The sequence below is a fragment of the Anomaloglossus baeobatrachus genome, chromosome 4 (assembly GCF_048569485.1).
Source record: "Anomaloglossus baeobatrachus isolate aAnoBae1 chromosome 4, aAnoBae1.hap1, whole genome shotgun sequence".
Taxonomy (NCBI): domain Eukaryota; kingdom Metazoa; phylum Chordata; class Amphibia; order Anura; family Aromobatidae; genus Anomaloglossus; species Anomaloglossus baeobatrachus.
In genome coordinates this window covers 379,597,234-379,624,622 of record NC_134356.1, presented here as the reverse complement: position 1 = coordinate 379,624,622, position 27,389 = coordinate 379,597,234, and the positions used below count along the sequence as shown (strand labels likewise).

Genomic DNA, 27,389 nt, shown 5'->3' with positions numbered 1-27,389 from the left:
CCTGCACTGCTGATAGCAGAGCTGTCACTGACTTCAGTGACCGCCGCCTTCACAGCCAAGTATCGCGGGAGCCTGTGACATCACAGCTAGTCACAGTCTTGGGTTGGCAGAGAGAGGAAATGTGAAGCGGCAGCCATGGAGGATAGTGACAGCGTTGAGGTCGGGAGGGCAGGACTTCATCACTGCAGGTAAGATGAGCGGGGTAATGTGTGCGGAGTGCGAAGTGGGTGGAGCCAATCAGGGTAATGTGTGCATAGTGCGAGGTGGGTGGGGCTAAGTGGGATAATGTGTGAGGAGTGTGAGGTGGGTGGAGCTAAGCAGGGTAATGTGTGCAGAGTGTGAGGTGGGTGGAGCCAAGCGGGGCCATGTGTGCGGAGTGCGAGGTGGGTGGAGCCTAGCAAGGCCATGTGCGTGGAGTGTGAAGTGGGTGGAGTCTAGCGGGGCCATGTGTGCAGGCGGCGGAGTGCGAAGTGGGTGGAGCCTAGCGGGGCCATGTGTGCGGGTGGCGGAGTGCGAATTGGTGGAGCCTAGCGGGGCCATGTGTGCGGGCGGCGGAGTGCGAAGTGGGTGGAGCCTAGCGGGGCCATGTGTGCGGGCAGCGGAGTGCGAAGTGGGTGGAGCCTAGCGGGGCCATGTGTGCGGGCGGCGGAGTGCGAAGTGGGTGGAGCCTAGCGGGGCCATGTGTGCTGGCGGCGGAGTGCGAAGTGGTTGGAGCCTAGCGGGGCCATGTGGCACTGAGGACGTCAGTGCCGGGGACTGCATGGCTGGGGACAGGTGAGTGTGAGTGTGTGTGTGTACATGCCACGTGCAGGAGGGGGTTGAGCCCAGCGGGGAAGTGTCGGCTCCCTGCACACGTAACCAGGGTAAGTATCGGGTTACCAAGCAAAGCGCTTTGCTTGGATACCCGATATTTATCTTGGTTACCAGCTTACGCAGGCTGCCAGTGATGGCTCCCTGCACACTGTAGCTGTAAAAAGCCCTGCTTTTGGTGATCGAACCGTTCTCGAACGTAACTCGAACTGTCGAGTAGAGATGAGCGAACCGGTCGCGGTTTGTCTCGAGGTCGGTTCGCCGAACGCGGGTCCCGTTCGAGTTCGGTTCGTCGAACGTTCGACGAACCAAACTCGAACCTATAGGCTATAATGGGAGGCAATCACAAACACATACAAATGCATTATAAATGTACACAAACAGTTAATAAACATTGCCATAACACTTACCGGTCCTCGCGATCCCTTCTGCACTCTGTCTCCTGCCGCTATTCCATCCGATGATCGCTGAATCCTCCCGGTGACGGCACTGCCAGCAGAGATACAGGACCTATCGTGATGTCAAAGTAGCCATGTGACCAGTCACGTGGTTATTATCTCATTGGCTACAGACTGGTCACATGACTATGACGCATCATGTAGGACCTGCGAGTGCATCTCTCCGGTACACGGTGCACATATCTGTATCGCCGTGTACCGGCGACATGCTCTAGCACATGGTCGACTCCCCGTTCCGTTAGGGACCGGCTGACACAGCCGGTCATTAATGGAGATCACCGTTGCCATAGCAACGCAGTTAGCGGTGACGTCACCGCTAACCGCGGCTCTGAGAGCACCGTTGCTATGGTAACGCGTCTGTCAGCGTTACCGCTGTTACCGCTGACAGCCAGCACTGATCACTCACGGAGTGAACGCTGCACGCTGCTTCCCGATTGTAGTGAGGATTGTAGTGAGGATGAGGTTCCCCAGCCCCAAGTAATGAGCTGGTGAACCTCATCCTCACTACAATCGTCACTACTACTACACTAGTGAGGATTGTAGTGAGGATGAGGTTCCCCAGCCCCAAGTGATGAGCTGGTGAACCTCATCCTCACTACAATCGTCACTACTACTACACTAGAAAGAAAGAAGACAGAAGAGCAGGATCGTGGAGGGCTGACGGGGTAATAAAGATGGAGTCTCTAATGTGTCTGTGTATTTATTTCTATTAAAGTATTTTTTCTCTGTGTGGTGTTTTTTTTTACCCTTTATTGGAGATTCTTAATGGCCGGGTCAAACGTGCCTGACATTAAGAATCTCTGGCTTAATACTGGCTAGTAAAACAAAGCCAGTATTAACTCATGATTACCCAACAAGCCACCCGGCTCCAGGGCTGTTGGAAGAGTTGGATACAGCGCCAGATGATGGCGCTTCTATGAGAGCGCCATTTTCTGGGACGGCTGCGGACTGAAATCCGCAGCAGAGGCGCCCAGAAACCTCGGGCTAACCTGTGCTGCGGATTCCAATCCCCAGCTGCCTAGTTGTACCCGGCTGGACACAAAAATGGGGCGAAGCCCACGTCATTTGTTTTTTAATTATTTCATTAAATAAGTGAAATAATTAAAAAAAACGGGCTTCCCTATATTTTTGGTTCCCAGCCGGGTACAAATAGGCAACTGGGGGTTGGAGGCAGCCCGTGGCTGCCTGCTGTACCTGGCTAGCATACAAAAATATGGCGAAGCCCACGTCATTTTTTTGGTGGGCAAAAAAATTCTGCATACAGTCCTGGATGGAGTATGCTGAGCCTTGTAGTTCTGCAGCTGCTGTCTGCTCTTCTCCATACAGACAGACAGCAGCTGCAGAACTACAAGGCTCAGCATACTCCATCCAGGACTGTATGCAGAAGTTTTTTGCCCCCTGAAAGAATTATGTGGGCTTCGCCATATTTTTGTATGCTAGCCAGGTACAGCAGGCAGGTACGGCTGCCCCCAACCCCCAGTTGCCTATTTGTACCCGGCTGGGAACCAAAAATAAAGGGAAGCCCTTTTTTTATTATTTCATGAATTTCATGAAATAATTAGAAAACAAATAACATAGGCTTCGCCCCATTTTTGTGTCCAGCCAGGTACAACTAGGCAGCTGGGGATTGGAATCCGCAGCACAGGTTGGCCGGAGCTTTCTGGGCCCCACTGCTGCGAATTGCAGTCTGCAGCCGCCTCAGAAAATGGCATTTTCATAGAAGCGCCATCTTCTGGCGCTGTATCCAACTCTTCCAGCACCTGCCTGCTATACTTGGCTAGCATACAAAAATATGGCGAAGCTCACGTCCTTTTTTTGTAGTTTTTTGGCAAAAAAAAAAAAAATGCTTCCCTGGATTTTCCATTGCCAGTGAAGGTAACACCAAGCAGTGGGGGTTAGCAGCCAGTAGCTGCTTGGATTACCCTTAGCTAGCAATACAAAAAATTCAGCGGGAGCCCATATATATTTTTTTTAATTATTTATTTAAATAACTAAAAATAAAATGGGCTTCCCTGTATTTTGATTGCTGGACATCACAGTGCTGTAAAAATAAATCTTTAAAAAAATGACGTAGCGCTCCGCGGTATTTTTGATTCTCAGCGCAGATAAAGCAGACAGCTATGGGTTGCCACCCCCATCTGCCTGCCGTTACCTTGGTTGGCAATCAAAATACAGGGAAGCCCATTAATTTTTTCTATTTAAAAAATAGTTAAAAAAAAAATGACGTTGGGTCCCCCCATTTTTGATAGCCAGCTAGGGTAAAGCAGACGGCTGTAGCCTGAAAACCACAGCTGGCAGCTTTACCGTGGTTGGGCATCCAATGTGGAGGTCCCCTCAGACTCTTTTTTATAATTATTTTATAAATATTAATAATTACACAATAAAAGTAGGGTCCCCCCCAAATTGGATCACCAGCCAAGGTAAAGTGGACAGCTGTGGTCTGGTATTCTCAGGGTGGGAAGGTCCATAGTTATTGGGCCTTCACAGCCTAAAAATAGCAGGCCGCAGGCACCCCAGACGTGGCGCATCCACTAGATGCGCCAATCCTGGCGCTTCACCCCAGCTCATCCCGTGCCCTGGTGCAGTGGCAAACGGGGTAATAAATCGGGTTGATACTAGCTGTAAAGTAACCTGAGATCAAGCCCAGCAGTTTGTGATGTCATGGCGTCTATTAGATACCCAACATCATAAACTGTCAGTACTAACAAAAAAAAAAATCAACAAAAGAATTTTTTTTGAAAAAACAGTCCCCAAAACATTTCCTCTTTCACCAATTTATTGTAAGAAAAAAAATAAAGGGGTCCCACGACGACTCTGGACCGTCTAGAATATGGGGGGGAGACACTCAGGGAACGTATCCCCCATTTTCTAGGAGTGCGGACCCTTCATGTGAGGAGTGTGGGTGCAATGAATCTGCACTCACTCTTCTAGGGTCCACAGCAGCAGAGTCCATGTCGTAATGGTTGCTACCAAAGCTGCAATGCCCTGCTCATGAGGTAAGGGCAGGCCTAATCAGGAGAACTACTGTAGAGGAAGCTCTGCTCACTGGTATATACAGTTAGGTCCAGAAATATTTGGACAGTGACACAAGTTTTGTTATTTTAGCTGTTTACAAAAACATGTTCAGAAATACAATTATATATATAATATGGGCTGAAAGTGCACACTCCCAGCTGCAATATGAGAGTTTTCACATCCAAATCGGAGAAAGGGTTTAGGAATCATAGCTCTGTAATGCATAGCCTCCTCTTTTTCAAGGGACCAAAAGTAATTGGACAAGGGACTCTAAGGGCTGCAATTAACTCTGAAGGCGTCTCCCTCGTTAACCTGTAATCAATGAAGTAGTTAAAAGGTCTGGGGTTGATTACAGGTGTGTGGTTTTGCATTTGGAAGCTGTTGTTGTGACCAGACAACATGCGGTCTAAGGAACTCTCAATTGAGGTGAAGCAGAACATCCTGAGGCTGAAAAAAAGAAAAAATCCATCAGAGATATAGCAGACATGCTTGGAGTAGCAAAATCAACAGTCGGGTACATTCTGAGAAAAAAGGAATTGACTGGTAAGCTTGGGAACTCAAAAAGGCCTGGGCGTCTCTGGATGACAACAGTGGTGGATGATCGCCGCATACTTTCTTTGGTGAAGAAGAACCCATTCACAATATCAAATGAAGTCCAGAACACTCTCAGTGAAGCAGGTGTATCTGTCTCTAAGTCAACAGTAAAGAGGAGACTCCATGAAAGTAAATACAAAGGGTTCACATCTAGATGCAAACCATTCATCAATTCCAAAAATAGACAGGCCAGAGTTAAATTTGCTGAAAAACACCTCATGAAGCCAGCTCAGTTCTGGAAAAGTATTCTATGGACAGATAAGACAAAGATCAACCTGTACCAGAATGATGGGAAGAAAAAAGTTTGGAGAAGAAAGGGAACGGCACATGATCCAAGGCACACCACATCCTCTGTAAAACATGGTGGAGGCAACGTGATGGCATGGGCATGCATGGCTTTCAATGGCACTGGGTCACTTGTGTTTATTGATGACATAACAGCAGACAAGAGTAGCCGGATGAATTCTGAAGTGTACCGGGATATACTTTCAGCCCAGATTCAGCCAAATGCCGCAAAGTTGATCGGACGGCGCTTCATAGTACAGATGGACAATGACCCCAAGCATACAGCCAAAGCTACCCAGGAGTTCATGAGTACTAAAAAGTGGAACATTCTGCAGTGGCCAAGTCAATCACCAGATCTTAACCCAATTGAGCATGCATTTCACTTGCTCAAATCCAGACCTAAGACGGAAAGACCCACAAACAAGCAAGACCTGAAGGCTGCGGCTGTAAAGGCCTGGCAAAGCATTAAGAAGGAGGAAACCCAGCGTTTGGTGATGTCCATGGGTTCCAGACTTAAGGCAGTGATTGCCTCCAAAGGATTCGCAACAAAATATTGAAAATAAAAATATTTTGTTTGGGTTTGGTTTATTTGTCCAATTACTTTTGACCTCCTAAAATGTGGAGTGTTTGTAAAGAAATGTGTACAATTCCTACAATTTCTATCAGATATTTTTGTTCAAACCTTCAAATTAAACGTTACAATCTGCACTTGAATTCTGTTGTAGAGGTTTCATTTCAAATCCAATGTGGTGGCATGCAGAGCCCAACTCGCGAAAATTGTGTCACTGTCCAAATATTTCTGGACCTAACTGTAGGTGCTCAGAGGTAATAATAGATAAAATTAGTGAGTAACCTCGGCACTCTAAATCTCCCAGACTAAGTCCGTAAGTCACAACGGATAGTAATGCAAAATCACTCTTTATTGGTCCGTATTAAGAAAAAAATTTTTTTCATAAGCATATATGTTTTTGTCCAAAACAAGTCACAAATGACGTTTCGGCCTGAGCCTTCGTCAGATTGGACTTATCTGCATGTAATCATGAAAAATGACAATAATCAGTATCACATAAGAGTGAGAGAACAATAACATAAACTCGAACAATGTAGAGGTACAATTGGGATGCAGCAAAAAATTGCAACACAGCAAGAAATGAAACACATGATACAAATGTCATAATACAGTACAAGGACAATATAGTAATGACAAATATGGGGTCAGAGTAGGCTTAGACAGCTCTGCTACGAAAGAGATGTTAATCATAAAGTAACATGTGCAGTAGGTGTAGAGCTACAGTATGCATGGCAGAGCTAATGGGTAGACCGACCATAGAAAAAGAACGGAGAAAAAGTGGAGAAAAAGTGGAGAGAAAATGGAGAAAAAAAAGGAGAAAAAGTGGAGAAAAAGTGGAGAAAAAGTGGAGAAAAAGTGGAGAAAAAAATGTAGAAAAAGTGGAGAAAAAGTGGAGAAAAAGTGGAGAAAAAATGGAGAAAAAGTGGAGAAAAAGTGGATAAAAAGTGGAGAAAAAGTGGAGAACAAAAAGGAAAAAAAGTGGAGAAAAAGTGGAGAAAAAAATGGAGAAAAAGTGGAGAAAAAGTGGAGAAAAAAATGGAGAAAAAGTGGAGAGAAAGTGGAGAAAAAGTGGAGAAAAAGTGGAGAAAAAAATGGAGAAAAAGTGGAGAAAAAGTGGAGAAAAAGTGGAGAAAAAGTGGAGAAAAAAATGGAGAAAAAGTGGAGAAAAAGTGGATAAAAAGTGGAGAAAAAAATGGAGAAAAAGTGGAGAAAAAGTGGAGAAAAAGTGGAGGAAAAAGTGGAGAAAAAGTGGAGAAAAAGTGGAGAAAAAGTGGAGAAAAAGTGGAGAAAAAAATGGAGAAAAAGTAGAGAAAAAGTGGAGAAAAAAATGGAGAAAAAGTGGAGAAAAAGTGGAGAAAAAGTGGAGAAAAAGTGGAGGAAAAAGTGGAGGAAAAAGTGGAGAAAAAGTGGAGAAAAAGTGGAGAAAAAATGGAGAAAAAAGTGGAGAAAAAGTGGAGAAAAAGTGGAGAAAAAGTGGAGAAAAAGTGGAGAAAAAAATGGAGAAAAAGTGGAGAAAAAGTGGAGGAAAAAGTGGAGAAAAAGTGGAGAAAAAGTGGAGAAAAAGTGGAGAAAAAGTGGAGAAAAAAATGGAGAAAAAGTGGAGAAAAAGTGGAGAAAAAGTGGAGAAAAAAATGGAGAAAAAGTGGAGAAAAAGTGGAGAAAAAGTGGAGAAAAAAATGGAGAAAAAGTGGAGAAAAAGTGGAGAAAAAGTGGAGAAAAAATGGAGAAAAAAATGGAGAAAAAGTGGAGAAAAAGTGGAGAAAAAAATGTAGAAAAAGTGGAGAAAAAATGGAGAAAAAAATGTAGAAAAAGTGGAGAAAAAATGGAGAAAAAGTGGAGAAAAAATGGAGAAAAAAATGTAGAAAAAGTGGAGAAAAGTGGAGAAAAAGTGGAGAAAAAAATGTAGAAAAAGTGGAGAAAAAGTGGAGAAAAAGTGGAGAAAAAGTGGAGAAAAAATGGAGAAAAAAATGTAGAAAAAGTGGAGAAAAAATGTAGAAAAAGTGGAGAAAAAATGGAGAAAAAAATGTAGAAAAAGTGGAGAAAAAATGGAGAAAAAGTGGAGAAAAAATGGAGAAAAAGTGGAGAAAAAATGGAGAAAAAGTGGAGAAAAAGTGGAGCACCCTTTGGTGCCTTTCATGTGGCACTAAGGGGTGCTTAGCTTTGTATTTAGTCAAAAAAATGAAAAAAAATGACGTAGGGTTCCCCCTAGTTTTGTAGCCAGCTAGGGTAAAGCAGACGGCTGCAGCCTGCAGACCACAGCTGGCAACCTCACCTTGGCTGGTAATCCAAAACTGAGGGCACCCCACGCTGTTATTTTAAATTAAATAAATAATTAAAAAAAAACACGTAGGGTTCCCCCAAAATTGGATCACCAGCCAAGGTAAAGCAGACAGCTGGGGCCTGATATTCTCAGACTAGGGAGGTCCATGGTTATTGGACTCTCCCCAGCCTAAAAATAGCAGGCCGCAGCCGCCCCAGAAGTGGCGCATCCATTAGATGCGCCAATCCTGGTGCTTCGCCCCAGCTCATCCCGCGCCCTGGTGCGGTGGCAAACGGGGTAATATATGGGGTTAATACCAGATGTGTAATTTCACCTGGCATCAAGCCCTGGGGTTGGTGAGGTCAGGCGTCTATCAGATACCCGACATCACCAACCCAGTCAGTAATAAAAAAAAAAAGACGACAAACACATTTTTATTTGAAAAAACACTCCCCAAAACATTCCCTCTTTAACCAATTTATTAGAATGAAAAACAAATCCAGGTCTGGTGTAATCCAAGGGGTTGCCATGACGATCCACACTGTCCCAGTCAATGAAGAGCAGGATGTTCCCCATTGGATGGGAGAGCAATGCAGTGACCTGAGCTAACATCAATGCGTCAGCCCAGGTCACTGCAGGGCATGACAAGTGCTGCTGTCAGCGAGGTACATTACCTGTGCTGATCTCCAGCACACTGACAGCCCCTGTCACTGAGTTCAATGACCGGCGCCTTCACACCAAGTATCGCAAGAGGCCCGTGACGTCACCGCTAGTCAGTCTCGGGTCGGAAGCGAGAGAAGGTGATGTGACAAGCGGCGGCCATGGAGGACAGTGACAGCGCTGAAGTCGGGATGGCGGGACTTTATCACCGCTGGTAAGCCGAGCGGGACCATGTGTGTGTGTGTGTGTGTCTGTGTGTGTGTGTGTGTGTACGTGTGTACAATACATGCCGCGGGCAGGAGGGGGCGGAGCGAGCTGAGCGGGGAAGTGTGGGCTTCCTGCACGTAACTAGGATAAACATCGGGTTACTAACCACAGCGCTTTGGTTGGATACCCGATGTTTATCTTGGTTACCAGCTTCTGGCAAGTTGCCAGCGATGGCTCCTGCACACTGTAGCTGTAAAAAGCCTTGCTTTTTGCTGCTAGAACTGTTCTCGAACGTATCTAGAACTATCGAGCTTTTGCAAAAAGCTCGAGTTCTAGTTCGATCTCAAACAGCCCCCAAAATCACTCAAGCCTAGAACTGGAGAACCTCGAACCTCGAACCGCGCTCAACTCTACTGTCGAGGTTTTAGCAAAAAGCTCGAGTTCGATCTCGAGCACCCCCCAAAATCACTCGAACATGAAATTGGCGAACCTCCAACCTCGCTCATCTCTACCAGCGATGTGTCACTTACTGGGCTGCTTAGTGTAATTTTGATAAAATCACTGTTTAATCAGCAGTAGATTATCATGAGAGGATTACTTGGTGTGCTGCTAGGTGCTAGGTAGTCCTGCATATTCAGGAGCTCTTAATAAATGCTAGATCTGCAGCAGAGAAAACAGTGATTTTATCAAAATGACAGCAAACAGCTCAGTAAGTGACACATCGCTGGAATCAGGGTCTCTGTCTCTACATTGATGGGGGAGAAAAAACCTGGTGACAGATTCCCTTTATGTTACAGGTCATATCACCTTTGTGTTGTGTTATCAGCAATGTCATACATTTCATGACTGATGTGCTCTTTGGCATATGCTCTTTGTATACAGTATGGAGTAATCCTGCAAACCCAACTATATTAAAACGTATGCAGTAAAATGTATGAACACTGCTAGTTTAAAGGCAGTATGTAGCATAAATATATGGAAAATGTACAGAAATAGAAAAACCTGGCTGGTTTTTTTTTAGAAAAAGCTCCATTCAGGTATTTGAGTTGAGATGGAATAGCACCACCTCAGAAGACACATGTAGCACTGTTTGTTGAAGACAACAGCCATGTTTTTCTAACCTTTGTGCCACTGAGTTACACTAACCAGGTTGCAAATCATAAGAGATTGCTAGAACTGTAATCGTCTTCCAACTTAAAATTTCCGACATGTACTTAGTTTCCTTAAGTACTATGACACTTACGTTTGTCAAGTTACAGGAATACTATATTATAACTGCAAATATGTATTTCTACAAGTATATAACCAACGATAATGTATCTTATTTATTTCTAGGTGACAACAGCTGTGCTTGTCCGAACGTCCTATTTTTGGCATCCTGATAATTGGTTTCCAGCTGTTATTACAATTACTGTCGCACTTTTTCTCTTGTGCCTGTATGCGTTGGCATGGGGTGTTCTAAAAGAGTAAGATCTAACTTATTACTATTTCTTTTCCCATCTGTTTCCTTATTGATTTCATTTATCAAACATATCACATCTATAACCCAGAAATATTAGTCTGAATTACTGTTAATTCCATAAAAATCAAACTGCAGTAAATACAAAACCTGGTACAGTAATGTTTAGTTTCCAAAACTTTCATTGTCAAAATGTTAGTTCCAAGAAAAAAGTAAAATCCCCAGGAAGGCGCTTCCACACAGATGTAGATCCAGTGAACGAATTTTTTTTTTTATTTATTAAAACAACGCGTTTCGGCTAACTACGTAGCCTTCATCAGGTTACGAAAACATGGTATCCAGTTGAGTACAATAAAAGTCAAATATGTAACATTACTAATGTAAGGGGTGATAATGGCAGATATACAGTGTCTTCAAAAAGTATTCATACCCCAGGCCTTGAACTTTTCCCCATTTTTTCACATTATATCCACAAACATAAACATATTTTATTGGGATTTTATGTGGCCTACAAACACAAAGCTGCAAGGATTTGTGAAGTGTGAAGGAAATGATATTTTTTTATCTAAATATTTAAAAAATATAAATCTGAAAATTGTGATGTATATTTATACTGAGTGCCTTGCAGTCTAATACTCCTAAATAAAATCCTGAGTGACCCAATTACCTTTAGAAGTCACCTAATTGGTAAACTTTTCAGTTGGAAAACAGTATTACTATTTCTATGGCCACGTAAACTGCAAATTCAATGGAAGACACAGAACATTTTGCCTCAGATTTCTGCCACAGAATCCACATCAGATTTTTCAGAACTTGAGAACGCCAATGACTGCAGATCTTAACGGTGATTTATCTTGAGGAAAATGTATTTAAAAAAAAAAATAATAATAAAAACAAATATCTTAGAGATTTGGTCTGGTTTCCAATGGTAACCACTCCCCAAGAATGTGTACTCCTAGTAAAAGATTTAGATGTGAGGTTCACTTTTTTTGTGGCACACTTTCATATATTAAACTCATAAAAGTAAAATACACATTTTTTTAAACCTATCCTCTATTCTCTCAAATTTCTTTTTACAGTGTTCCAAAATACTCAAAATTCTTCCCTAAATGTCAAAAAGGTCAACAACCTAAACCTCCCAACCTATCTAACAAGAATGTAACCAACCCAACGTAAGTACATGTTTATAGATGCTAATATGTGGCCATCCATCTTGGGCTGGATTCACACATGCAATTTCCAATATTGGCTCTTAAGAAAGTCAGGAGTTGAATCAAAAGGATGGAAAGGTATATACAGGTGCATCTCAATGAATTACAAAATCATCAACAAGTTAATTTATTTCAGCAATGCAACACAAAAAGGAAAACACATATTATATAGAGTCATTACACAGAGTGATCTATTTCAAATGTTTATTTCTGTTAATGTTGATGATTATGGCTTACAGCCAAGGAAAATCCAAGTCATTATCTCAGAAAATTAGAATAATTACCACAAAACACCTGGAAAGGCTTCCTACATGTTTAAAATGGTGGCTTAGTCTGGTTCAGTAGGCTACACAATCAGACAGCTGACTTGACAGATGTCCAGAAGGCAGTTATGACACAATCCACAAAGAGAGTAAGCCACAAAAGCTCACTGCTAAAGAAGCTGGCTGTTCACAGAGTGCTGTATCCAAGCATATTAATGGACAGTTGAGTGAAGGAAAAACTGTGGTAGGAAAAGGTGCACAAGCAACCGGGAAAACCAAAGCCTTGATAGAATTGTTAAGAAAAGGCCATTCAAAAATTTGAGGGAGATTCATAAGGCGTGGACTGCTGCTGGAGTAAGTGCTTCAAGAGCCACCACACAAAGACGTATCCAGGACATGGGCTACAACTGTCATATTCCTTGTATCAAGCTACTCATGACCAATAGACAAATCCAGAAGCCTCTTACCTGGGCCAAGGGGAATAAGAACTGGACTGTTGCTCAGTGGTCTAAGCTTTTATTTTCAGATGAAAGAAAATTTTACATTTAATTTGGAAATCAAGGTCCCAGAGTCTGGAAGAAGAGTGGAGAGGCCACAATCCAAGCTGCTTGATGTCTACTGTGAAGTTTCCACAATCAGTGATGGTTTGAGGAGCCATGTCATCTGCTGGTATAGGTTCACTGTGTTTTATCAAGACCAAAGTCAGCGCAGCCGTCTACCAGAAAATTTTAGAGCACTTCATACTTCCCTCTGCCGATAAGCTTTTTGGAGATGGAAATGTCATTTTCCAGCAGGACTTTGCACCTCTCCAAACTGCCAAAAGTACCAATACCTGGTTTAATAACCCCTGTATCATTGTGATTGATTGGCCAGCAAACTCGCCTGACCTAAACCCTATAGAGAATCTATGGAGTATTATCAAGAAGAAGATGAGAGACACCAGACCCAACAATACAGATGAGCTGAAGGCTGCTATCAAAGCAACCTGGCTTCCATAACGCCTAAGCAGTGCCACAGGCTGATTGCCTCCATGCCACGCCGCATTAATGCAGTAATTCATGCAAAAGGAGCCCGAGCAAGTATTGAGTGCGTTTATTTTACAGACTTTTCAGTAGGCGCCAACATTTCTGAGTTTAAAATCATTTTTTCAGTTGGTCTTATATAATATTCTAATTTTCTGAGATAATAACTTTTGGGTTTTCATTGGCTGTAAGCCATAATCCTCAACATTAACAGAAATAAACACTTGAAATAGATCACTCTGTTTGTAAGGACTCTATATAATATATATGAATAGATGACTCTGTCTGTAATGACTCTATATAATATGCATTTTCCTTTTTGTATTGAATTACTGAAATAAATTAACATTTTGATATTCTAATTTATTGAGATGCACTTCTAGAAAACACTGATACTTCTCTCTTTTGTAATAAACACTTTATCTGTGATTCCAGTCTTAAGTAATTCAGTTTCTTTTGTAAGTCAGTTGCCATTACATACAAGTCTATCAATGGATTTATAGTTTGCCTTAAAGCATACCTCCAATTTCACAAGAAAATTATTATAGTCCAGAATGCTGAATTATAATATTTTTTCTTAACCACTGTTTTAGCAATTGTTGTACTTAGCCCGCAATACAGATCAAACAAAATCAACAATAAACTATGCAGGATCCTGATTATAACGCTTAGCTGACATCTTCAGTTCAGAAGATAGCGCTGTAAGGGGTACTTTGCACACTACGACATCGCAGCTGCGATGTCGGTGGGGTCAAATCGAAAGTGACGCACATCTGGCGTCGTTGTCGACATCAGAGCATGTGAATCCTTTTTAATAAGTTTAACGAGCGCAAAAGTGTCGACAAAAGTGTCGAAATTGTATGATCGGTGTAGTGTCGGGAATTTCCATAACGTCACTGCAGTGACAGGTACGATGTTGTTCCTCGTTCCTGCGGCAGCACACATCGCTGTGTATGAAGCCGCAGGAGCGAGGAACATCTCCTTACCTGCGTCCCGACTGCAATGAGGAAGGAAGGAGGTGGGCGGGATGTTTACGCCCCGCTCATCTCCGCCCTTCTGCTTCTATTGGCCGCCTGCCGTGTGACGTCGCTGTGATGCCGCACGATCCGCCCCCTTAGGAAGGAGGCGGTTCACCGGCCAGAGTGACGTCGCAGAGCAGGTAAGTGCATGTGAAGCTGCCGTAGCGATAATGTTCGCTACAGCAGCTATCCCAAGATATTGCAGCTGCGACGGGGGCGGGGACTATCGCGCTCGGCATCGCTACCATCGACTTGCGATATCGTATTGTGCAAAGTACCCCTAAGATCCTAGAATGAAGATGTCTGGCAGGAGGAGAAGAGTGCTGCCAAGTTTATTGTAGCCTACAGCACAGATTTCAGGCAGTCTATGGTGTGGGTTATCACTAACATTGCTTTCAGAGTAACTTATAAAAACAATTATACAAATTATACTAATATGCACACATTAAGTATTTGCTGTGTTATTTTACCTCAGTATCTATAAGTTAAAACCAGGAGTGGAACCATGAGAGGTAAAGTATAATGGAAACACGGGCACCACTTCTGTATTATTCACCCACTCCTGGTTTTGGCTTATACATTTTGAGGTAAAGAACTCACCAAATACTCAACGTGTGAACATGGCCTAATTGTTTTCTTGTAAAAGTGGAGGTGCGCTTTAAAAGAACTTTAAGTTTTAATATAAAATAAACATAATATGTTCTCCTTTAATTCCTTCCTTCCTCTTTCTTTTCTCCACAGCAAAAACAATCAAAACTTACCTATCGACAATGCACAGACAAATGAAAATAAAAACCTTCTTCCACAGTACACCTCTGTAAGTATTGTAATATTTAAAATGCACTATACATTCAGAGTTTATAATGCACTGATCTTTATTAAAATGAGACCTAGGTTCATTTCAGGCATCCATAAGGTGCAATACAGTGATTTTCTCTCAACAAAGGTTGTGTAATTAAGGATCGCTGTATGATGCGGCTACATTACTGTCTAATGCAAGTAAATGGGTAGCTTTGCAATCCGCAAGGTACTGTGTCCATGACAAGCAAGTTGCAAAGAATTAAATTGGTACTTATTTTTTGTAACTTGTTTGTAGCAGCCATTATCCTTGCAGGTCACAATACAAGCCCATTGCTGTGCACTATGCTGCAATGTAGCAGCGGTATTTTTGACTACACAAACTTTGATTCCGATAGAGTCCACATGTAACTCTACCTTTTAGACCCTGTAATATAGTTGCAATCTTAAAGGGAACCTATCACTAGATTTGTTCCATATAAGCTGCGGCCACCACCAATAAGCCCATATGTACAGCATTCTAGAATACCTGTATCTAAGAGCCCAGGCCACTCTGTAAAACGTAATAAACAGCTTTTATTATACTCACCTGCAGGTTGGTCCAATCCGATGGGTGTCGCTGGTCTCGGTCCGGCGCTTCTTCTGTTTGTGATCACCCTCCTCCTTCCCTGCTTCATGTGAATGACGTATCCTCCGTCATCCACACAGAGTCCTCCATTGCACTCTTGCACACAGTACACACAACATTGTTGGTTATAATTGACTTAAGGCCCTGTCACACACAGAGATAAATCTGCAGCAGATCTGTGGTTGCAGTGAAATTGTGGACAATCAGTGCCAGGTTTGTGGCTGTGTACAAATGGAACAATATGTGCATGATTTCACTGCAACCACAGATCTGCCAAAGATTTCTCTCTGTGTGTGACGGGGCCTTTAGGCAGGCTTTACACGCTACGAGATCGCTACAGCGATCTCGTTGGGGTCACAGATTTTGTGACGCACATCCGGCCGCTGTAGCGATCTCGTTGTGTGTGACTTCTAGGAGCGATTTTGGATTGTTACAAAAACGTCCAAAATCGCTCCTCGTTGACATGGGGATCACTTCTCAAATATCGCTGCTGCAGCGTGTACGATGTAGTTCGTCGCTCCTGCGGCAGCACACATCGCTCCGTGTGATGCCGCAGGAGCAAGGAACCTCACCTTACCTGCCGCCGCCCGCAATGCGGAAGGAATGAGGTGGGCGGGATGTTACGTCCCGCTTATCTCTGCCCCTCCGCTTTGATTGGGCGGCCGCTTAGTGACGTCGCTGTGAAGCCGAACGGACCGCCCCCTTAGCGACATTGCTAGGCAGGTAAGTATGTGTTACGGGTCCGGGCGATGTTGTGCGCCACGGGCAGCGATTTGCCCGTGTCGCACAACCGATGGGGGTGGGTACCCAAGCTAGCGATATCGGTACCAATATCGCAGCGTGTAAAGAGGCCTTTAGGGACAAAATGTAGAATTGGTGGAGGAAGGTTGAACTAGATGGACCTACTGTAGGTCTTTTTTCAACCCAAGTAACTATGTAACTATGTAACATACACACTTCTCTTTCCCTTGCTGAGCAAAGTACTGTAATGCACAGGTGCAGGACAAGGTTAAAGAATGCCTGTGTATGCACACTACTATACTTTCATCTGCCCCCAGCAGCGCAGAGAGAAATGTGCATGTGTGCAGGAGCATAATTGAGGACTCTGTGTGGATGACATAGGATGTGTCATCCAAATGCAGCAGGGAAGGAGGATGGTGATCACAAGAAGATAGGAGGCGTCAGACCAAGACCAGCGATGTCCATTGGACTCAACCGCCCCCCTAGGTCAGTATAATAAAAGCTGTTTTTTATGTTATACAGATCGGCCTGAGCACTCATATAGAGCATTCTAGAATTCTGTATATAAGGGCTTACTTGTGTTGGCTGCAGATTATAGGGGAAAAACCTGGTGTCAGGTTCCCTTTAAAGGGAATCTGTCAGCAAGATCAACCCTTCTAAGCCGTCTATATGGGCATGTAGGTAATAGGAAGCTGAATAAAATTATAATATGATATCTGCAATCAGGTGTCATAATTAAGTGAAATACACATTTTTTCTTTCTTTCATGTACATGAGCTGTTAAGTGATATGGGTCGGACATTGATCTGCATGAGAATCTGCCTCCAGAACTTGTTGTATATAAACAGGGCGGTACCAGTGTGATATCTGATTGCTGCTCCCCTGATCTCACTGCAAAACTGTGTGTGATTATAACTGACACATCTGCAAGTTCCTCTCAGCTTCAGCCTCCACCTCACAGGCAGACAGTGTTACAATATTGTTGACAGATGCAGCAATTATGTTTTAAGGAAGACAAAGTTCACTACTTTTGTTTTGTGTTAGTTACTTGTCTCACACTGGTAATGTCCCCTTTTATTAAAAAATAAGCTCTGGAGGCGGATTCTCATGTACAGTAGATCAGTGTCCGATCCATAGCCTGGAACAACTAATATACATACAAGAGAAAATTGGAATTCTCTGGACTTAGGGGGGCTTTACACGTTGCGACATCGCTACCGATATATCGTCGGGGTCACATCACTAGTGACGCACATCCGGCGACGGTAGCAACATCGCAACGTGTAAATCCTAGGTGCGACGAAGAACGAGCACAAACAAAAGTGTACAATATCGCTGATCTGTGTAACGTCGTTCTTTTCCATAATGTCGGTTCAACCGCAGATACGATGTTGTTTGTCATTCCTGCATCTCCACACATCGCTGTGTATAAACCCGCAGGAGCGACAAACATCTACTTACCTGCGTCCCGGCGGCAATGCGGAAGGGAGAAGGTGGGCAGGATGTTATATCCCGCTCATCTCCGCCCCTCCGCTTCTATTGGCCGGCCGATTAGTGACTTCGCGGTGACGTCGCTGTGACGCCGAACGCACCTCCCCCTTGAAGGAGGGATTGTTTGGCAGTCACAGCGACGTTGCCGAGCAGGTATGTGCGTGTGAAGCTGCCGTAGCGATAATGTTCGCTACGGCAGCAATCACCACATATCACATGTGCGACGGAGGCGGGTGCTATCACACTGGACATCGCTAGCAATTGCTAGCGATGTCGCAACGTGTAAAGGCCGCCTAAGACATAGGATCACAGATATCAAGGTATCATTATATTATTCAGCTTCATATGGCTTAAATGCTCATGTATTTGGTTAGCTTAAGGGGATAGATCCTACTGACAGATTTCCTTTTAAGCCATATGCAGATCTACTAAAATGAATTAAGATCAAAGTAACATACTGAAGATCAACTTTAGTAATCAAATTCACTTCAGTAGAACTGTACGGTGTTAGTAGGTGTTGGGATTATGTGAAAAGCCTTATTGACATAGGAATGTGGGCTCAATAATATTGGTTCAGAATTGCAGGCAGTAGGTGTATAGACATGGGGAAAACCAGCATTTAGAACTAGTTTGAGGCTCAGTTATCCCTTATTTTCTAATTTTATACAGAAATTATTAAAGGGAACCTTTCATTTTTTACATGCATTCCATTCTGTGGACAGCATGACAAAGAGAAAGAGAAACTGAGGAAAATTACATTGTTACTTTTAACAAAAACCTATATATAACTTTTATTATATTAACGGAAATGCCTGGCGTTTATATGCCTATGAGTCCAGTGGGTGGTGCAACTCATGATTCATAATCTTCCCAATATGACAGTGCATGTAGAGACAGCTGTCAATCACTGAATTGGGACAGCCCACTTGACTCATGCAAACAAATACCGGGGATTTCAATGAATAAATTGTTTTACTGAAAGCTTTCCCTAAATGTATAACAATCTCATCAGCTCCTCCTCATCTACAGCTTCCTTCCTGCAGATCAGATACCATTTTGAACATGACAGTTTTTATTGCTTACACATTATCTACTTCTTACTGCAATGCTTACATTTAATTCAACTGGAAGGAATGAATTCCCATCTCCAAAGTTTTCTTGATCCGCTGGATCATTATAATTGCAAAAGCTTTAAGTGTCAGGAAAATTTTGAGGTGCTACTTGTTTCATTTAGGGGTGATTCACACACAGCGAGCTCGCTGCCGAGATCGCTGCTGAGTCACGCTTTTTGTGACGCAGCAGTGACCTCATTAGCGATCTCGCTGTGTGTGACACTGAGCAGCGATCTGGCCCCTGCTGCGAGATCGCTGCTCGTTACACACAGCCCTGGTTCGTTTTCTTCAAAGGCGCTCTCCCACTGTGACACACAGATCGCTGTGTGTGACAGCGAGAGAGCGACAAATGAAGCGAGCAGGGAGCAGGAGCCGGCGTCTGACAGCTGAGGTAAGCTTGTAACCAAGATAAACATCGGGTAACCAAGGTGGTTACCCGATATATACCTTAGTTACCAGCCTCTGCAGCTCTCACGCTGCCTGTGCTGCCGGCTCTGGCTCTCTGCACATGTAGCTGCTGTACACATCGGGTTAATTAACCCGATGTGTACAGCAGCTAGGAGAGCAAGGAGCCAGCGCTCAGTGTGCGCGGCTCCTGCTCCCTGCACAGACAGCTAAGCGGTGTGCGCTGGTAACTAATGTAAACATCGGGTAACCATACCCGATGTTTACCTTAGTTACCAGTCTCCGCAGCTTCCAGACGGCGGCTCCGTGCAAGCGCAGCGTCGCTTGCACGTCGCTGCTGGCTGGAGGCTGTTCACTGGTCGCTGGTGAGATCTGCCTGTTTGACAGCTCACCAGCGACCATGTAGCGATACAGCAGCGATCCTGACCAGGTCAGATCGCTGGTCGGATCGCTGCTGCATCGCTTAGTGTGAAGGTACCCTTACTGATTGATTTAATTGTGGCAATTTTGAAGTTATCCCTTATCTATAGGAGAAGGTGATAACTTTATGATGACTGGCGCAACTGCTAGAAGCCAACTAATCCTAAGCACAGAAGTACCTCTGTTTCATTCATTCTCTCTGGGACTGCCGGGAGGAGTCAAGTGCATCACTTTAAAATCCACACTGTATTTCTTTTCTGGAATGGAAATTTTCCTCAACATATAGATAAAATTAAAAAATCTAATCTACTAAACTACTGTTGTACCATATTACATTGTGGAGTTTTCAGACTTAAATCCATGGAGAACTTGACCATCAAATATGCTAATTGTTCAGGCAGCCTAAAAAATATGATTTCCCAATATCCTGTCACAATATATCTTTGCTACGTGTATCTATAATGGCCCTTTAGTGGTTATGATCTACATTGTAGTTTGCAAGGGTTTTTCAATTGAACTCAAGAACAGGCAAAGTGGAACATATGAATAATTGGTCATTATGCTCTCCTTGCTTTGTGTAGGCTCCAGGTATTTTTGATGGACGCGCTGTTGACCCAGGTTAGTACAATAAATTATTGAGAATTATTCTATTTAATGAAATGGGATATTTTACTGGGTTTATGCTTGTTAATCCACCAGCATTTTGTAAATTTAATATACCAAATATGCCCATATCAAAGCCATGATTTTCAGCATTAGAAAAAAAAGAAATTAAAGCGTAACCACCATTTTATTTTATTTTTTTCCTAAATCAATAGTACATATGAAGATAAGCAACTTTATAACATATCTTATCAGACAAATTTATCAAAATTCTCAATTCTGTGGTGAAATCTATATTCAGTGAAGACTTTCCCATTACTGAGATGATAGTTGTTACTGATGAGATTCTTTGATGATGGGAGGAGCTAGAGGCAGAGGTCCGCCCCTCCTCCCCCTTTTGTCTACATAGAATCACGTCAGTAACAACTGCCATCTCCTATCTCAGTAATGGGAAAGTCTTCACTGAACACAGATTTTACCTCAGAATTGAGAGGATTTTCTAAGGAAGCTTACATGGTTTCTCTGTCTCCCTGAAAATAAGACCTACCCCGAAAATAGGCCCTAGCAGGATTTTTCAACCTAATTGATGTATGTTTAAAATATAAGCTATACTTCAAAAATAAGCCCTAGTTGTGGATCATCATATGAATAGAATCATGAATTAGTGTTTGGGTAGCCCTTTCTGGATATTTAACTTGGTGTGCGTTGCCCTGTTGTGTTGCTGTATGCCCCGAAGCTTATAGTCACATACCAGCTAGTTAATGGAATGAATATTCATCCCTATTTCCACCCATAATCCCAACCACTCCTCTATTGGATTCAGTGATTGGAATCTGTGTTAATGAAAAAATGAATATTCACCCCCTTCCCCAGCCCACCAATTCACACGGTCTCAGTGATTCATTCAGACGGCTATATTATTGCCTGAAGCTTGCATCACAATGCTCACACTAACCGGTGGCTCTCCTCAACTGAGTATGCAGCTGTCATGCTCAGGTGAGGAGAGCCACAGGCAGTAATACGGAAGCCTGAAGAATTCATTGATGTTGGCAGACGGGTGGGCACTGAAGGGGGTGAATATCATTTATTTTTATTAAAACACGTTCCAATCACTGATGCCAACAAAGGGGTGGGCAGGATTATGGACAAGGCAAAGGGTGAATATTCATTGTTCATTTACAAGTTATCCAATCACTGACATCTATACAAAATATAAGTCAACCCTGAAAAGAAGCCCTAGCACATCTTTGAGATCCAAAAATAATATGACACTGTCTTATTATGTGCCTCCACATAATAATGCCACCACTGTGCCTCCACATAATAATGCCACCACTGTGCCTCCACATAATAATGTCACCACTGTGCCTCCACATAATAACGTCACCACTGTGCCTCCACATAATAATGCCACCACTGTGCCCCCCACATATTAATGCCACCACTGTGCCCTTTACATAATAAAATGCCTCATTTATGCCCTCTAAATGGTAACTTTTCCCCTAGAAAATATTAATGACCTGTGTAAGTGCCCTAGAAAAGTGCCCACTTATTGCTCCTAGAAAGTAATGATGCCTCCTGTGTGACTTTGACGGTCACAATACCCTGAGTGCCCCTATAACAATAATGGTTCCTATGTGTCCCCTTAACATGTAATAATGTCCCTCCCCTCTATACACAATATGAAGCCCTTATACTTCCCCTATACACAGTATGATGTTTCCATAGCTCCCTTATACACAGTATGATGCCTCTACACCTCCACTATGCACAGCGTGATACCTCTACACCTCCTCTATATACAGTAAGATGCCTCTACCCTCCCCTATGCACAATATGATACCTCTACACCTCCCCTTTACACAGTATGATGGGCCTGCAGCTCCTCCACAACAGTCCACACACTGTATAATGGACACCATAGTAGCTGACACACTGATTAATTGTTCCCACTGCAGCCCCCACATTGTATAATGGCTTCAATAGTGACCCCACACACTGTATGAGGGTCCCCAAAGTAGTTACCACAGTATATGACAGCCCCCATATTAGCTCCTATACAGTATAGAGGCTCTCACACTGTATAATGACCCCTACATTAGCTCCCACACTGTATAAAGGCTCTTCACATTCTATAAGTGCCCCTCACAATAGTGGCATAACTAGAGTTCGATGGTCCCCGATGCAACATTTGGATCTACCCCCCTCATTCTCTTGTTTATGTCACATGTATGGGCCCTTTCAGCTTTCTAAATCCTATAAATACATGTGTTACTCCCCCTTCATTATGTAATAATGTCCCTCATCCTGATATATATAGTATGTCCCCAGCCTGGTGTATTTGGACCCCCAATCTGGTGTATATGGGCCGCCAGTCTGGTGTATATGGGCCGCCAGCCTGGTGTATATGGGCCCCCGAAATGGGTCCCTTTCTGGTGTATATGGACCGCCAACCTGAGTCCCATGCTAGTGTATATGGGCGTCCACCCTGGGCCCCATGCTAGTATATATGGGCCCTCATGCTGGTATAGATGAGCTTCCAGCCTGGGTCCCATCCTGGTGTATATGGGCCCCCAGCCTGATGTATATGGGCCTTAAGCCTGGGCCCTGTGATGGTGTATATGGGCCTCCAGCTGGTATATATGGGCTCCCATCCTGGACGTCATGCTGGTATATGGGCCCCCAGCCTTGGTATACATGTCCCCTGTTCTGCGTTTTACAAAAAAAAAAATCATATACTCACCTGCTCCATCAGGTCTTGAGCGGTGCAGTGCAGGAAGGATATCGCGTGCACAAGACAGCAGAGTCCCGGCGCTGAGCGATGACATCACCACGCTGAGACTCTGTGTCCTGCGTGTGCGCTGTCATCAGCAGGAGTGGAGGGAGATCATGTCTCCTCCGCACTGCCGCATAGGTTAACTATATCAGCGCGCTCTGCACGCTGATATAGTTAATGGTATTGCAGCTCTGGGTGGGCCCCCTCTGAGCACAGGGCCCGGGGCCTCTGACCCCTCGCTAGCTACGCTACTGGTATAAGTACAACCATAATGCATGATCCTGTCCACCCCAAAAAGCTTATCTTTCCCTCATAATATCAGTTGTCAATTTACCCATTTACATATGCAATTGTTATTTTTTTCTAAAATGCATCTAAGCCTTTTTTGAAACCATCAACAATTCCAGCTGTGACCTGCTTTTCAGGTAGAAGCTGTGCTTGAGGTTCTTTATCATAGACCAAGTTTTCAACTAAAGATATTGGTATCAGAACATTTAGGTACTAGGTCACATGTGCAGAAAAATCTCCATGCACATTTATTTCACATTTGTAGGTGGATTCCTAGAGGAAGAGTGAATAAATCCTGCTTTTATCCATCCTCTGAGATTTGGTCCTCAACAACAACAATTATACAAAAAGCCCACAAATCAAAATCAAAATAATGTTTACATCACAATGTTTATGCGACTTAAAGGGAATCTCTCAGTAGGATCACCCCTCATAAGCCGTCTTTATGGACATGTAGGTGATTGAAAGTTGACTAAGATAATACCTTAATATCTACAATTCGATGTCTTATTCCAGAGTAGCCCACACTTATCATAATATGTGAATTAATTATTGAGATCTATTGGCCGGACCCTGATCCCCCTGAGAATCTGCCTCCATAGTTTATTTTAAATGAAAGAGTGAGACAAGGTGAAGAGAGCAGACTGTCTGTCATTACATGTCTCACACTGGCAACACCCCTTTCATTTAAATACAGCGTAAGAGGGTTGATTCTATTAACCAATTGTCTCTAATCATGCTGACTTTAATTTATTTAATGTGAAATCTATTCTATAATATTTCCAACTTCTTTTTAATGTCTAGTTTCCGGAAATCATTTCCTGTTCAACAGTTCCACAGGAGAAACACAATGGGTGACTACCTAGAAGACTCTCCAGAGAATTACTTACATAATATCAATTTCAAACATATCAGAACCCAATGTTTGTTTAATTTAAGTTGATTTTACAGATACATAGTGTTCTATTATAATATTTCTTTTTTTTTAATAATAATTTAAACAGTATTTGGTAATATAGGAGAAGCTTGTTTTTTTTAAAGTGATCATAATTTTGCACGTTATAAATAATGTTTGTCTGTTATATAAGACTGTAGCATGTAAGACAGGGAAGAAATATGCATTTTGTTGTCATGATAAATTTTTCTTTTTCAATCTATAATTGTATTTGCTTCAATTTTTTTACAATAAAGCATAAATAACTTATAACCCACAGAAATCAACCGGAACCATCCTCCTTGAAACAGTATTGAAAAAACTTTCCAATGTGACAATTACATACAAACTTGATAGTACATCAAAAGAAAATATTAGACACAGTAGTAATAGCAGTCTCGTGTGTAGATGGCCAAGCAAAGGTTTCAAACTTATCTTAATATAGAGCAAAAACATAAGTATATTATAAAAAATCTTGAAAGTGGGCACAAACATCCATTAGGTATTGTGGCAACATTGCTTTTTTCCTTGCTTCTTTTAATCAATAAAAGCAAGAAAAAAGCATCCCAGCAAAGTCTATGATAATCCTGACTTGCTGTGCCCACATTGTTTCTTTTTTCTTGCAGTTTTTGTTGCTGAAAAAAAGCAGCATCTATGTTTTTTCCTGCTTTTATCACCAATTGATTTCAATGGAATCAGTGAAAAACGCAGGTAAAAAACATCTGTGTAATGCACATGTTGCTTTTTTGTGCTTTTTATGTGCTTATTTGACATCACTGGGGTTCCCTGCAGCCATTTCCTCATCTTTACCGCGGGACCTTGCTGCAGGGAAGTCCGGTGGTGTCACAAGGTGAACCAAGTTCATACCGGCGGATCACCAGGGTTTCCTGCCAATCCTCCGGCATGAACTCTGTTCACCTTATGACGTCACCGGGGTTCTGCCGGGAACAGCATGGGCACTGCTCCTGGCAGCAAGAGCTGGGTCCCAGCTGTAAGGTCAGCCGGCAACCGCAGGGGTATAGCGTTTGAACCCCTGTGGTTGCATTGACTAAAAAATGCACAAAAAGAATCATGGAAAAAAGCATGTGGAAAAAACATACAAACACAATAAAAAATGCACATTTTTTCAGATGCTTTTTTTCCTGCCAAAACATGCATTTTTATGTGCAGATTTTTTTGCACATAAGAACGCAATGTGGGCACATAGCTTAAGAGTCATCAGACTATGACTACACAGCAAGAAATAATCAGGCAACCTTGCTGAATTTGCCCATTCAACCATATTCATTAATATTTATTTACATATTATATAAAACATTTTTTAATTGTAATCAATTTTTTTCTGCTTTTTCAAGTTGCAAGATTTGGCACAACAACATTCCAGTTCCCCTCCCCAGGGTGTATTTTTGGTGCCATTTTTCTGGTGCCAAAAAGTATAAAACAGGCCATTTTTTACTTTGTGACAAATTCATGAATGCAGTGCACCAATTTTAGGAATTTAGCACCAAAAATGGCAAGTAATACCACAAGGCAAAAAGGAAAGTGGCTTAAAAAAGGGTAGATAACGAATCAGAGCCATAGGGTGATAACTGTCTTTCTAGCAAAATTGGACAGTGAGATGTATCCGGGACTAGTCACCTATGTCCTACTAGTCCTCTATGTCTAGTTACATTTTGCTCTTCAAATTCAAATGTTTGCGAGAAGTATTAACAACAATGTCAGCAAATACTTGGCCGGTGATTAATGGCAATTTTAAGATATATTGTTATTACTAATAATGTTGATTTACAACTTGTGTTACTGTATCTGGATACATTGACATTTCTGCTGCAGCAATTGAAAATGTAAGAGTCTGCCATCTTATAATGAAACACTACAGTTGTATTCTTGTACTTGTAGTGACACAGGCAGCTGGTATACTGTCACTTTGTTAGAGAAAGCACTTAAGGAGAAAGAAACACCCTCTCTGATCTCTTTGCAGCAAATAGAATGTATATTAGTAAACTGTCTCTGCCACTAGGTGGCTCTCCAAGGTTTTGCATCAGGTTGTTGTATGAAAATTCACATCTTCAATGTAAAAATATACCAACAATGTGCTGAAAATGGACAGTATATGGTCATGGCCGAAAGTGTTGGCAGACTTTTAATTGTTCCAGAAAAGGAAGTATTTCTCCCAGAAAGTTATTGCAATTACACATTTTGTTATACACATGTTTATTTCATTTGTGTGTATTGGAATAACAAAAAAAAAATAACAGAGGAGAAAAAGGCAAATTGAACATAATTTCACATAAATCTCCAAAAATGGGCTGGACAAAATTTTTGCCACCTTCAATTTAATATGTGGTTGCACACACTTTGGAATAAACCACCAACAAGCTTCTTTTACCTCTCAACTGGAATCTTTGCATGGCAATTCAGAATTCTCTGTGTTTTTTTTAGGTGTTGTTCCAATATACATAAAGGAAATACACATGTATTTAATGAAATAGGAAATTGCAATGATTTTATGGGAGAAATACATCATTTTCTGGAACTATTTCGAGGATGCCAACAGTCTCCGCCAGGACTGTATATTCCATCTACTTGATTTAAAAAAAAAATTAAAAAGAACTGCTTTCAGTAAACCAATCATTATCCTGTGAGCCATATATATTGGTGTATGTGAAATTTTAGATTTCTTAAAGTGCTCCAATCAGGATTTTCCTATATAACCTAAAGCCAGTGCTATACTGTCGCTATCAGGCAGATTCTATACATACCTTCAGTGGTCATCTCGGATGTATAGGTTTTGAAACACAAGCAAGTTAAGTTTGTAAAATTTGCAGTTTTATGATTGGCAGCTACTGCCGATCATCTGATAGCTGGGGTGGGTTTTCATTGTGATTACTGCCCCCTGCCTATCCATCCTCCCTGTTATTTATGGTAATTTTGCCTATAGGTTATATAGAAAAATCCTGGTGATTGGTGCGCTTTAAAATTATCCACTTTTAGATTTTTCTTATCCATTACATTGTTGTTAAACATGGAAAAATTGACTAATTCAAGGTTTATACATTTTCACAACTTTTTCTGATTAATTAATTTTCAATTCTTGAAATATGCCTTTACAGCGTTTTTCAGTAGCTCAAAAAAGATTCAATTAAAAAAATAATTTATATATATATATATATATATATATATATATATATATATATATATACACATACACAGTTAGGTCCAGAAATATTTGGACAGTGACACAAGTTTTGTTATTTTAGCTGTTTACAAAAACATGTTCAGAAATACAATTATATATATAATATGGGCTGAAAGTGCACACTCCCAGCTGCAATATGAGAGTTTTCACATCCAAATCG

General features: G+C 42.2%; 1 protein-coding gene across 1 annotated transcript in view; it reads left to right on the top strand.

Annotated features, from left to right (window-relative positions):
* LOC142302424 (cadherin-related family member 3-like) overlaps nucleotides 1-27,389 on the top strand; it is a 338,150-nt gene that overhangs the window by 257,279 nt on the left and 53,482 nt on the right. The window contains 5 exon segments of the mRNA XM_075343486.1: nucleotides 10,196-10,326; nucleotides 11,399-11,491; nucleotides 14,576-14,651; nucleotides 20,011-20,047; nucleotides 24,657-24,741. Coding sequence (XP_075199601.1) covers nucleotides 10,196-10,326; nucleotides 11,399-11,491; nucleotides 14,576-14,651; nucleotides 20,011-20,047; nucleotides 24,657-24,741 — 422 coding nt within the window.